Raw genomic sequence first — 13,823 nt, 5'->3', positions numbered from 1 at the left:
GGGGATGAATTCACTATCCCGTACTATCATGCTGGGAGTGAAACAGATGCATACACTACCACAATGGATAAACACTTTAATTTTTAAGCCATAATGTCATCAGTAATAGGTTTACTTTACAATGTTTTTTCACCATCCAAATTATTTTTGAAGACAACAAATCTCAGACTGTTGGTGACAACTCCCCTTTTCCATTGTGTCCAAAGGAATTTCCTGGAGTTTGTTCTTGCGCACAAAATACATTTTAACTTTCATCTTCGGTCTTGATGCATATTGATTGAACATCCTGCCAGTAAACAAAGGCTACAGAGTGACCCGGGTTCAGTCATGACCTCGTGTTGAGTGTATGGATGTGCATATTTCCCTTTGACTTCATGGGTTTCCTCTGACTGTATTGGTTTCCTGTCATATCCCAAATTCCTCTAAGTTGGTGATGAATTGGCTACTGTGGATTGCTCCTAATATGGATGTATGGTGGAATCTGGGGAAAAGGTTAATAGAAAAAGGTTGCAGGGAAAATTAGTCGGGGAATGTTTTGCTCTGTAAATCAAGGTAAACTAGATTGGCTGAAATGCCTCGTTCTGTGTTGTAAAGTAATGTGGAAGTTACTAGGGGCCCTTATCAGCACAACTGGAAGCCTAGAGCAGATTATGGTTTCAAAGATTGCTGGAGCCCCTTCACAAATGGATCAGCCATCTATCACTGAACAACCAGGGTCTGCTCCTCAAGCTATTCAATTCACTTTTTGATAGACACTAAAAGCCGGAGTAATTCAGTGGGTCCGACAGCATCCCTGGAGAAAAGGAAGAGGTGACGTTTCGAGTCGAGAGAGAAGGGTCTTGACCCAAAACGTCACCTATTCTTATTCTCCGGAGATACTGAGTTACTCTAGCTTTTTGTGTCTATCTTCAGTTTAAACCAGTATCTGCAGTTCCTTCCTACACATATACTATAATATTTTTGATTTGCTTCAGTGTCATTTTTCATCTATTTTACAATCATAAACGTTTACAGCAAGGAGCCCATTTTGCATTTATGGCCATCCTGGTAACTGATTCACTAATTAGTTTCATAGTAAGTAACTTGCAATATTTTTCTAAGATTAAACCCACAAAAAATACACGTTGTTCATGGTCCTGAGTTATGTTAGTGCTCCTGTGTTGGTCAATATTAAAATAGTCCAAAGCAACAAATGCCTTAGAAGATCCTTTAGGGATGTTCTTCTTTTATTTCAGTGCAAAGTGTGCGTCTCTGGACCTGCATATTTGAGCTTTCACATGTGGTCTTCTTCTTCTTGCGTTTGAGGCAGCAGAAGTTATGAAGCTGCTTCTGCTTCTGCTGTTTCTGTTTGTTGTCATTCGCCTGACTGAGGTCAGTTGACAGGGCTCACCACGGGGAGGTCGACAACGTGAGCCCCAACGTGAGCCACATGTGGTGAGCACTAAGCACTGGAATCTTAGTTGATTGAGCTTAGGAGAAGGTTGTTTAGCCTTTTCTGTCAACTCATTTACTATCCTCCACTTTTAAGTCTCTGTCTACCTCGGTGCATGTGACAAGAATAAACTAAACTAAAACTAGAAGGGCCTCGACCCGAAACGTCACCCATTCCTTCTCTCCAAAGATGCTGCTTGTCCCGCTGAGTTACTCCAGATTTTTGTGTCTATCTTCGGTTTAAACCAGCATCTGCAGTTCCTTCTTACACATTTTGTCTGTTCCACTGCAAAATCTCCTCAAGGTATGTCTCCTTTAAAACAAAAATAAAACAGGGAGCCAATATCCTCAGAGACCCACACCACCCCGGCCAAGCTCTCATTTCACTGCTACCATTAGGAATAAGGTATGAAAAACACAACAACCAAGTTCAAGAAAAGCTTCTTCCCAGCAACCATTAGGTTACTGAACATTAACTCAGCAACTATAATCTTCTATGGACTACATCTTTGTTTACACTCTGGACTTTGGCTTTACACTATTATGTTCAGTATTACAGTTATTATTTTGTTTTATTATTAGTTATATATTTATCCGTGTGTTATTGGGTTAATGGGCCAGTTAAGCTACAGCAAGGAAGAATTTCATTGTTCTACTGCCGGTACATATGACAATTAAACATTCTTAACTCTTGTCAAAATATAGAAATATATGAAAAAGAAACAGGAGTAGTCCAATGTCTGACCTTTTACAACAGAACCACTTTCCTGCACTAATCCTCTTCCCCTTCATTCTCTTTATATCCCAAAACCTATTGATCTCTCTTAATATCGTACTGGATAGATAGTTCCCTCATGGATAGAATGTTCCAAAGATTCACTGTTTTTCAGATGCGAATGTTTGTAACATCTTTGTATTAAATGATGATCTTTTAGACGGTGTGCCTTGGCTCTTGAAACTCCGACTGCTCAATGCATCTACTCTGAAAGTCTGAGAAGGACTTTGTACATTTTATTCTTTCTACATTCTTGTAAGGAATTTCACCTTAAAAGGATAATTGATCTCATGAGCATTTCAGGCATATTTTATTTGAAACTATTATTTTAATCATTTTAATGGAAACTATCAATGGAAACTCTAGGTTAAATGCTTTACCTTTTACCGTTTACATGCTTTAATCCCCTATCTATATTGTATTGTATTGCACTGTCTAATTGTATTGTACTGTATCGTATTGTACTGCACTGTCATCCCCTGTCTGTATGTTTTGCATTTGTATTGCACTATGGCCTCCGGCGGCACTCTGTTTCGTCCCATTCGTTGCATGATCTGTAAGGAGTGGAATGACAAATAAACTAAACTAAACTAAACTTAATTTACTTTTCTTTCTACACCTTATTTGAATCTCTTGGGGTTGAACATATGAAAATTAATGATTGGCCAATAAAATATTAACCAGCCAAATAATTCCAGCTCAACCTTTTATCGATGAAAATCTACAATAAGTACAAAATGGATAAAAGAGGCAAAATACGGTTTATTGAGACACAAATGCATTAGTCCCCACAGTAAAAGTTAATAACTTGCAACTATTGAAACTGGCCCAAGTTTGAAGTTAGAGCGGCTGCAGTGCGGCGCCCGGCCGCTGGAGCCGCTGCCGGTGAGCTCTCGCCCCGGGACGGCTGCAGTGCGGCGCCCGGCCGCTGGAGCCGCTGCTGGTGAGCTCTCGCCCCGGGACGGCTGCAGTGCGGCGCCCGGTCGCTGGAGGTGAGCTTTAGCCCCGGGACGCTGCAGTGCGGCGCCCGGCCGCTGGAGCCGCTGCCGGTGATCTCTCGCCCCGGGACGGCTGCAGTGCGGCGCCCGGCCGCTGGAGCCGCTGGAGGTGAGCTCTAGCCCCGGGACGGCTGCAGTGCGGCGCCCGGCCGCTGGAGCCGCTGTCGCGGGGGTCCGGAACCTCCGAGCGCGCAGTGGAGGATGGCGCGGTGCCCGGACGGCGGCATGGGGGTCCGGCTCAGCGCCGACATGGTGAAGTACTACGAGGTGCTGGACTTCCAGTTTTGCGATGAGGTCGCCAAGTACGAGAAGATGGCGAAGATCGGGCAGGGCACCTTTGGGTGAGGCTGGCTGCAGAGGCGAGGCGAGGACGGGACGTGACGGGAGGCCCAAGGCCCGAGACTTGCGAATGGGGCCGAGGATAACTGGCTCGAAGCACCAGGGTTACGGCTGGCAAACCAGTCTCCTTCCCCGTTCGTACCAGTCAGACCAGGAACATAATTCGATCCACTTGATCACAAAGTCATCGAGCATGGAAATAGACCCTTCGGTCTAACTCGTCCAAGCTAGTTCTGTTAGCCAGTGTAGTGTTTGGCCCATATCCCTCTAATCCTTTCCTATCCATGTACCCGTCCAAATGTTATTGTACCTACCTCATCTACCACCTCTAACAACTCGTTCCATGTACCCACCATCTTCTGGGTGAAAATGCTGCACCTCAGGTTCTTATTTAATCTCCCCCCTCACTTTGTCCTCTGGTTCTGGATTTCCCTACCCTGGGTTTACTCTGAGTTAGCCGGATGTGAGCTCCATTCCCTTTACAGAGACTTAGGCACAAAGCACTTGGCTGACCACTGTCGTGAGGAAGTGCCGCACAATCAGAGCTGCCTCTCGAAGGAGATGTTGAACTGAACCTATCTGCCGTCGATGTGAAAGATCCCATGGTATTCTGATCAGAATACTTCGGTTCCTTAATGTTTAACCTTGAGTAAACATCAAAAAGACTTATCTGGTCATGATCTTATTGCCTCTAGAGGAGAGATTTGAACATAAAGAATTGGTTCTGGTTTGTAGTGTTGGATGAACTTCTGCCTTCATATTCCTTTCTGATCTTCACTTGCCATAATTCCCTTCAGTTGAAATCATTGTTATTTCACCAACAAATGTACTTGGATGGCTGTGTCCAAATTTTCTGAAATAGAAAATTCTTACACATTTGAGCTTTTGAATGTAGAAATTCTTCCTTAACTTAATCCTAAATAGTCTATCCCTGATTATTAGACCGTCCTCTGAAATTTAGCCGGGAGAACCAGTCTCTTTATCATTCACCCTGTGAAAGTCTCACTGTCTCTGCGATCTTGACTCATTCTGGATGAGTCACTCCACTCAATTTTCTTTCATGAAATAAACATTTCATTCTGGGAATTAAAATAATATATTTTTGTGAAAAGGAACTGAATTGTTTGCAAGATAAAGACTAAAGTCACACATAATGCATCATGTATTGTCTTACTGAACATGCCTTGCACATTGGAAGAAAGACTTTGCCCTTGTACTGCAACCTTTGTGGAATAGAAATGCAGTGTGCTCTTTCCCTGAATTGCTTGTCATCTCAGCACATTGAATGTATGAGACACCTGTGTTTCTGTTTGTCAGTATTTAATAGTTTCTCTCCATTTAAAAAAACCCACATATTCTTAATTTAATTAGCTGGTTGATATTGTTTCCAGACAGAATACTGATTATAAATGTGGTGAAATGTTTTAAAAGCATAACTTGAGAGCATTGGAAAGAGCTCAATAGTGTGAGGGATTTTTTGGTCACTGGAGTGTGTTGGCTAAAAGTGCTGTAATTGTTTTACAGGGAGGTGTTTAAAGCACGACATCGGCAGACAGGAAAAAAAGTGGCTTTGAAGAAAGTGCTAATGGAAAATGAAAAGGAAGGGGTATGTATGTTCCCAGTATTCTATCGTTAGTCTGGATATTAAAGTTAACTTTGTCTCCTATGATGCTTCTGTTGGTTGCATAGTGTGCATATTTCTTTTGGGGAAGTTGAATTGCAGATTGCAATTTGAAGGCTTTCCTTGATACCTCAACCAAATTACCACTTGTGTGAGCCTTGGCAGTGCCCATAACTAGTCGTTTAGCAGAAGCCAAAATTCCATACATTAATTTGGAGAGTTGCTTCCAATCTTGGTTTCATTTTAATCGCGTCTGGTGGACTACCTGTCAAACCACGGAAAATGCAGCTTGTGTCACTTACCACACTAGGCAGGTACCGTTATCAGTTGAACCTTTTGTGGCAGAAAGGCAGGAAATTGTATGCATATAACACAGTAAATCAAATGTTTTACTAGTTTTACCAGATATTTGAGCCGTTCTTTTGTGTTTGCATTTCTTACTGTGCTGGTACCTGTCCTATCCTAAGTTGTCAGTTCAGGTGAGATGGAAGTCCTAACCTCAACAATATATGTTGATATATAGTGCCTTTAATGTTACAACAGGTTAGTAGCGCACTTCAGAAGAATGTTATTAATGAGTGCTAAATAAATAACAATGAAAGGTGATCAAGAACCTGATCGGCGCATGTTTTAATGAACATCTTAAAGAGGGAAAGAGTGACAGAGACAGTTAGGGAAGAAATAAAGGTCTGTGCTTGTGATGCTTCTGCAGGCAAAATTTTAATTGGGGCTGTAGCTCACCATACTTGTGCATGTGAAAAAACATCGACTTGAAAGGCCAGAACTTAGACCTCAACAGGGATGGGGCAGTTAAACGAGAACAAGCAAGTGGTCAGAATATAGAAGACCAGCTCTCCCTGCTGATTGCAAAACTGGAATGTAGCATAAAAAATAGGCTGTTTGGCCCCTCCTGCTCCATTATTCAATAAGACCAGGGCATATTTTTACCTTTTCACTTTCCTGCACTAATTTAATTTCCCTTAATATTTATAGACGTATGATCCTCAGTGACTGATCCTCCACTGCTCTCTTGAGCAGAGGATTCCACAGATTAATTCGCCTCGAAATAAATTCCTTGTGTCTGAATATTTTTTGATTCTGATGCTTGGTTCCAGACATCCCAGCTATTGGAAACATCATCGTTGCCAAGCCCCCATAAGAATGTTTTGTGAGATCATCTTTCGCTCTATTAAACATGCATCCACGTACCTAGTCTACTTAATCTCCTCTTATGCCATACTTGCCATCTCCAAAATCAACCAGGTGAACCTTTGCTGGAGTCCCTCTATCACAATAATGTCTTTCCGTTTTGAAGACTAGACCCATATATAATATTCCAGATTCAGTTTCATAAGGGTTCTATAACAAAGGAGAAAGTGTCTGCTCTTGTTTATTCAGAAATAGATAGGCTTCACATAATAGGGTTTAAAATAAGGGTTTGAATTTAGAAATTGAGGTATTGCTTAACAAAGAAGCATTGTAGTGCAACGTGCTTAGATGACAACTGAACAAAATGGTCGCAGTTAGGGCAGTGAGAGCAGAGTCTTACTTGATCTCGAGTGGCCAACAGGGAGTGTGCTGAAATAATGATAAGTTAAATCTACAAGTAGTATAAATGTTTTTGGGATGCAACAATTTTGTGAATATCTTTTCAGTTAAAGGAAAAAGTTTACATCCAGAAATACAATGCAAATAATTATTTTAAACATTTTCATTAGTTTCCCATTACGGCCTTGAGAGAAATCAAAATCCTGCAACTGTTGAAGCACGAAAATGTGGTGAATCTTATTGAGATCTGTCGCACTAAAGGTGAGTTTTTCTCAAAATGCAACTCGTTCAGAGGATCATACCTTAAGTAAGTGCACTTCTGGCATCACCAGTTAAATGCCTTGAATTTCCTGTTACAATTAACTGAGATTGCTCTGCAGCAGAGAGCTGTCCTTATGCAGATACATAGTTTGTTCATGGTTGTTCATAGTTTGTTCATGGAACAAAATCAAATGGTTTGGTGAGGGTCCATGCGTTGGAAGAACGCATATTGACTCTTGCAAATCTTAATTTAGTGTTACATCTCTCCATCAAAGCTATTCCTCTGCAATCCTCATGGCCATGTATTTTTCCAGTGAATAGCAAGCATGAATGCTGACTGATCTTTTTGCTGTCCATCTATTTGTATACGAGAATATTGATTTGCCAATCACTGATCTAGCTTGAGAACTGCACTCTGTTCAGCCTATTGCCTGAAGTAATGGCTGGTGAAAGTATAGGTAAGGAAGACTCAGCAAACCAAATATCCTCCAACCCTTGTCTCTGTTCCCAGCTCACTGTTGTTTCAGTTCAAACAAATGAGAGTGGAGTTTGTAGCGGAGACAGTGATGCTGAAAGGGGGCAGTGATGGATTATTTCTGTGTAATCCCTCCAGCCACGCAGTATAATCGCTACAAGGGCAGCATCTACCTGGTCTTTGACTTCTGCGAGCATGACCTGGCTGGACTGCTCAGCAATGCAAACGTGAAGTTCACTTTGGCAGAAATCAAGAAGGTGATGCAGATGTTGCTGAATGGGCTCTACTACATCCATCGGAACAAGGTGAGATAGAGTGACCTAGCGGGGTTTGATGGGTTGCTCACAGAGCTCAGCTTGCAGTCTTGGTCACAGCCATGTGAGTAGCTGACCACTGTGAAGCTAAATGTACATTGCTGCTTTATATTAATCTTGTTAACGAAAGTAACCTGGAGCTCTATTAAGTGGGGATTATTTCAAGACTGAGGTTTGACTTTTGAACTGACAGCATAGATTAAATGGTCAGTATTGTTGGATGTAAAGTTCTTTTACATGTCTTGATGTTGTGAAAAGCACTGTTGCAGTTTGAGACTATTTTTGCCCCACAGAGGATGTATTAGTCCACGAAGACACATCAGTGCCTTCATTTTCTCATTTAGGAAATGGCAATGATGTTCTCAAATTCTAAATTAATTAAAACAATCCTGTCTGCCATTTTTTGTGTAGCTTCTTGTGTGCATGGTGATCACTGTACATCCCTATGTGATACTGCACTTCAAAATAATTGCTGGTTAAATACAAGTCTCTGTCTTTTTTAACAGGCCAATTGTGCAAGACACCTCAATGTAATAATGAGCTCTCCAAGGCTCACCATTTCAAGTGTGGATCTCAATAATGAATGAATGAATAAGTTTATTGCCCAAGTATGTGCATACACAAGGAATGTGCCTTGGTGCTCCACTCTCAAATGACAACACAAACATACAGTTAACAATTAAGAATAAAGCATAACCACATCAAAACAATAAGGATACAACATTACGGTCTAAACATGTGGGTGAAAATAACCCAGAGCAAAAAAGAGACTACAGACTTTGGTTATTGAGTAGAACTATCACTCGTGGAAAAAAAGCTGTTTTTATGTCTGGCTGTGGCTGCTTTGACAGTCCGGAGTCGCCTTCCAGAAGGAAGTGCTTTGAAGAGTTTGTGGCCAGGGTGAGAGGGGTCAGAGATGATCTTGCCCGTTCGCTTCCTGGCCCTTGCAGTGTACAATTCGTTAATGGGGGGAAGGTTGCAGCCAACAACCTTCTCAGCTGTGCGAACGATCCGTTGCAGCCTCCGGATGTCGTGCTTGGTGGCTGAGCCAAACCAGACCATGATGGAGAAGGTGAGGACGGACTCAATGATAGTATAGAATTGGACCATCATTGCCTGTGGCAGATTGTGTTTCTTCAGTTGCCGCATGAAGTACATCCTCTGTTGGGCCTTTTTGACTGGACCTTTTAACTGCAAAGCTATTCACTTTAGTAACAGCTATACATTATCTTTGCATTTTTGTTTGCAGATTTTGCATCGAGATATGAAAGCAGCCAATGTTCTAATCACTCGGGATGGTGTGCTGAAACTGGCCGACTTTGGTCTGGCTCGAGCATTCAGTCTGGCTAAGAACAGCCAGCCAAATCGCTACACCAACAGGGTGGTGACCCTGTGGTACCGACCACCAGAGCTCTTGTTAGGTAAGTGGCCCTAAGCTGTGTCTAGCTTGGTAATATTTGTTTCTACATAAACTGCCCTCTGAAATTGCCACCACTTTCACAGCCTTGTCAGTGATGCTTGCATCTGATAAGCAAAAAGAGGAAATAATTCCTTTCCATTTACCTATCAACTCCAAGCAACAGCCCCTCATCCGCCCACTTTTATTGTCTAAGTAGACTCTCACCATCATAAAAGTTTTTTAAACCTTGGAAACCCAAAAAGAATCTAGAACGTGGGCCAAAGTGATGTTTGTATATAATTTTGTCATAATTGTGAGAATCATATCATCTCTGTTCCAAGATTCTTTTGGGGTCTCCAAGGTTTAATAAACCTTTATAATGATTGTGAAAGTCACAATGACAGATGATTTTTTTTTCATACAAGGCTAATTAGAATTTGTATCTGATACTGTTCGTTAACATATGTAATTATGGTATAGTACAGCGAACATTTGGGGCATGTGCAGTGCCCATTGGAGGTGCTTATACAGTGGAAAATAATCTGAGGGTATACATCTTGTAGCCAGGAGAGGTCTCTATCTCTTTCTCACCAGCTTTCTCTTCGCTTGTGATATTGACTGCAGCTGTTCTAATTTCAATTCATAGACAAGGAACAACTTTTAACCAATAGAGATTTCCAGCTAACTCTTGTAAATAACCTGTTTAATCATCTTTTTTGTTTTTAATATTGTAAGCCGATTTCTCAAGTTGAACATGGAATTATTTTTCAAAGCATTTTCTAAAACAACTGGTTTCCTCTTTTAATTCGCATTCATTGGGTCTTTAAGATTGATCTATGATCTTGTGTATTCAGTGTTATTCTGTAATACATTGTGGAAGAGAATAGCCTAGCCACATCTACCATGGGCATTGTCAACAAAACTGGATAAAACTCAACACCCTAGGATCTATGCTCAATTAGCAAATTCCAGCGAGGATTTTATTTGGTGGTTTTGTTTCCCAGTGAGAAGAGGGAAAAATGAACCAGGGAGTCACAGGATAATGTTGGATGAAGTACATCTGTTTGTATGGGATAGTATTGAGATTTGATGTAATTTAATCAGTTGGCATTCACCGTGGGGTTGCATGGAAGAACATCTCCTGGAATAAATTATTGAAGGCCACCCATCCTTGGGAGTGAATTGTATTTACACGGTAGGAAATTGGAGAGGGTAGCATTTCTGCAAGTCATGGTCTTCCTCTCCTTTAATAAGATATTTGTTTACCCTTTCTCCAAATCCAGGTGAGAGAGACTATGGACCTCCCATAGATCTGTGGGGTGCTGGATGCATCATGGCTGAGATGTGGACTCGGAGTCCAATAATGCAGGGCAACACCGAACAGCATCAGTTAACGTTGATCAGTCAGCTCTGTGGCTCCATTACAGCCGAGGTATGGCCTGCTGGGCTCTATGCTTGCAAGGGCATATAAGTCTTTATAATTTCTCGGATGTAAGGCAGCTCGTAAATGTACTGTGTGAATTTCAATGACACCTTTAATGTGGGAACTTGTTCAGCTGTCCTTTTATATCTTCCAAAACAATCCTTCCAGGTAAAGCAGCACTTTACTTGTACAGCATCCAATCCAGTGCACTAATAATGTAGTCTTCTCTACAATGGTGAGACTCGTTGCAAGTTGGCTGTCTGCTTTGTGGAGTTGAATACAAGATGGGTTTAATGAACAGAATGAAGTGTGATGTTATGTCCATGGAAATTGCTGAAAGATGCGATCTGCGAGAAGATTTGACTTCATGGGCATAGGGAATAGCAGAGGTATTGTTGCAGTTGGTGTTCATCTTTTTAACAAAAATCCTTCTGTTTTTGAAGATGAAAACAGAAAGGATTAAATGGACAATTAATTGAAAACAAAGGGGTTATCTTTGCATTTTAGAATGAAGCCATGACCAGTTTTGGCCGAGGAGAAGTACTTTGTAATGGTATGAGTATTGGGTAGCATTCAGTATTACCAGTTATAAAATGTTGATGGACATTGTGAGAATCAAACCTTTCATTTTAATGGAGATAAAACATGTGCTTGATTTCAGGTTTGGCCTAACGTTGAGAAGTATGAACTGTACCAAAAGCTGGAACTGCCTAAAGGTCAGAAGCGAAAGGTTAAAGACCGGTTGAAAGCCTACGTGAAGGACCCTTATGCACTGGACCTCATTGACAAGTTGCTTGTCCTCGACCCCACCCAGAGGATCGACAGTGACGATGCTCTTAACCACGATTTCTTTTGGACTGACCCCATGCCTTCTGACCTTAAAAACATGCTCTCCACCCACAACCAATCAATGTTTGAGTATTTAGCACCTCCCAGGAGGCGAGGCAGTCACATGCCTCAGCAGGCAACCAATCAGAACAAGAATCCTGCTGCAGCCAACCAGACAGAATTCGATCGGGTGTTCTGAAAATGTTTAAAGTTAATGGATTGTAGAGTTGCTAGAGGCAGGTTGTTTATTTATTTAGATAGAGCCATACTTGAGGTCTTGTGATTGATCAATGTTGAACTGTTACACATTAATTGTGCCTATTACTAATTGGATGTTGTCAAAGGTACTCCAGAGCTGTGGGTCCAGAAGTAACATTCACAGGTTCTATTTTAGGGTCTTGGATTGGTTTATTTTTTTCCCAGTGATGCTGTTATGTTGAGGATAATTTTGTTATTCTAGAGATTTTTGTTCAATCATTCCAACATTAGCTGATGTTGAATTACCCGTGAGTCGGTACCTGGAGCAAAATAACTGGCTCTCTACATACATGCTCTGTTTTATCCTGGGATCTAAGTTTGTACACAGATTTCCCTCGCCAAGTATATTGCAACCAGACAGCGTCCCAAAAGGAACATGGGAAAAGTCAAATCATTTCACCTCAAACAAGTGTGGTTAACAAAGCATTACAGACTGTAGACTGGATAATAGCTTTTCTCTTCTGCTCATCAAGCAAGAGGTTCTTGGTAAAAACAGGAAACTGATTTATATTTTATTTCCCGAGGCTTGTGCTTTCGAGGGCATTTGGGATGCTGAGTCGTACTTTTTAATGAGCTTATATCGGAGTGTGTTTAAAACCGTTCATTTATAAGCACCTGAACCAGGTTGAAGTACTGCTGAACCATTTGTCAGTTTTAGAATCTTAATGAGGTTATGGCTTTGCTTCCTCAAACCAAAAACATTGCCAGAAATTTGCTTCTATTTGAGGTATTGGTGCTTTTTACATTTCATGCTTTTCAATTATTGACGGATTTAAGAAAAAAAAGTGAAATTTCCTCGCAGATGAGTTGATACTTCATAGAGGTTTGTACATACTGAAACTTTGTAGTAAATTCTGTTTGCGTCAACATGTTGCTGATTCCTGTTCTGATACTGCCTCATAGCTGCGTCTGTTCTCGAGAGGAGTGTATAAGTGCCTACCCTTCGCTGGATAAAAGCAAAATGAGTAGAATGAAAATTAGTCAAATGTCATCGGCAGCTTTCTGAGAAGCATTAGCTTCCCCCTGCCCTTCATGGTGTGACAGTGTGCCTCTTTACTGGGTTATTTAATTAAATGTTTTCATTAGCTCTAGCTACAGAGAGTATTGCGCTCTCTGGAAAAAAGGCAATGCGAGAGCTCAGTTAAGTAGTTGCAGAACTGCTGTTGAAGTGCATTAGGGTTCGGGTTTCTTCGGCAAAATGGATTCAGAGACCATTTAAAAAAAAAAAGAAAATACAAAAAAAAGCAGTTATGCTATTGATTTCATTTTTTTTGTTCCAACTTTCCGTCTTGACCAAAAAGCATCTTGTCCACTGGCCGAATAAAACAGCCTGTTCCTATTGGTGCAATGCCAGTATTTCCAGATGTTTGCATTCCAGTGATCAGAATGTCCATTTAGGCTCAGTCCTCGAGTGGTTTAAGAAACATTTAATGTGCAGTTCTTCAGTTCTAACAATGTCCATGTAAAATATTTAGTTGCTCTGTACAATACAGCATTAGAACATATGCAAAATGTTTAACAGTTTATAATAAGTCACATCAGTGAGTACGAATTCTAGGTTTTTAAATAAATTGTTCAAAGACAATCCTTTGCTACTCTCTTCATATCTTTGTGGTCTGTTGCTGTTTCACTGTGTATAACTTTGTTTTTATTTCTTGTCTTGGTTATTTATATTTATTTTGGTGCTACTTTTAAAGTGCTGACTAGGTTTATCTTTGGAGAGGAGAATAATCTAGGTTTTCTGATCAGTATACATTTCAAACTGCCAATCAACAAATTTCTCAGCTACTCTAAATATTTACAGTGAATACCTCAGTTTTAAATTTAACTATTTGCGTATCAGCATTCAATAGCTGTAATGTGTTGAATATAGGAAATCCCGACCTACTATCCATTTCTACATATGACCATTTTATCATATTCTAGAATTCTCTCTCCTGAAAGACCATTTTCAGGTTTTATTTTTGCCTTTGAGAATACCAGCCAAGAGCCTTGTCAGTTAGTGTCACCTGACTACTTAAGTGTCGAGGGTACTGATTAAATTTAACTGTCCTAACAATCAGTGTTCACAGATATTAATTCTCCAAGAATAATTGATTCATTAATCTTGACAAATTTCACCTTGTGTAATCCTGATGTGTAAAACCCCACTT

General features: G+C 40.7%; 1 protein-coding gene across 1 annotated transcript; it reads left to right on the top strand.

Annotated features, from left to right (window-relative positions):
- The first annotated feature begins 3,386 nt into the window (after positions 1-3,386).
- On the top strand, positions 3,387-13,246 carry cdk9 (cyclin-dependent kinase 9 (CDC2-related kinase)). Its single transcript, XM_078425995.1, has 7 exons — positions 3,387-3,545; positions 5,068-5,149; positions 6,883-6,973; positions 7,587-7,753; positions 9,012-9,183; positions 10,445-10,593; positions 11,246-13,246. The coding sequence occupies exons 1-7, from the start codon at positions 3,406-3,408 to the stop codon at positions 11,609-11,611; spliced, it is 1,167 nt and encodes a 388-aa protein (XP_078282121.1). The 5' UTR covers positions 3,387-3,405; the 3' UTR covers positions 11,612-13,246.
- Positions 13,247-13,823: the final 577 nt, after the last annotated feature.

Source organism: Rhinoraja longicauda, chromosome 31 (assembly GCF_053455715.1).
Source record: "Rhinoraja longicauda isolate Sanriku21f chromosome 31, sRhiLon1.1, whole genome shotgun sequence".
Taxonomy (NCBI): domain Eukaryota; kingdom Metazoa; phylum Chordata; class Chondrichthyes; order Rajiformes; family Arhynchobatidae; genus Rhinoraja; species Rhinoraja longicauda.
Note: the sequence above shows the minus strand (reverse complement) of the source record. Positions and strands in the feature narration are given on the sequence as shown.

Coding starts and splice junctions, on each gene's coding strand:
- cdk9 (XM_078425995.1), top strand. CDS start 3,406: ATGGCGCGGTGCCCGGACGGCGGCATGGGGGTCCGGCTCAGCGCCGAC. Junction 3,546..5,067: donor ATCGGGCAGGGCACCTTTGG/GTGAGGCTGGCT, acceptor ATTGTTTTACAG/GGAGGTGTTTAAAGCACGAC. Junction 10,594..11,245: donor GTGGCTCCATTACAGCCGAG/GTATGGCCTGCT, acceptor GCTTGATTTCAG/GTTTGGCCTAACGTTGAGAA.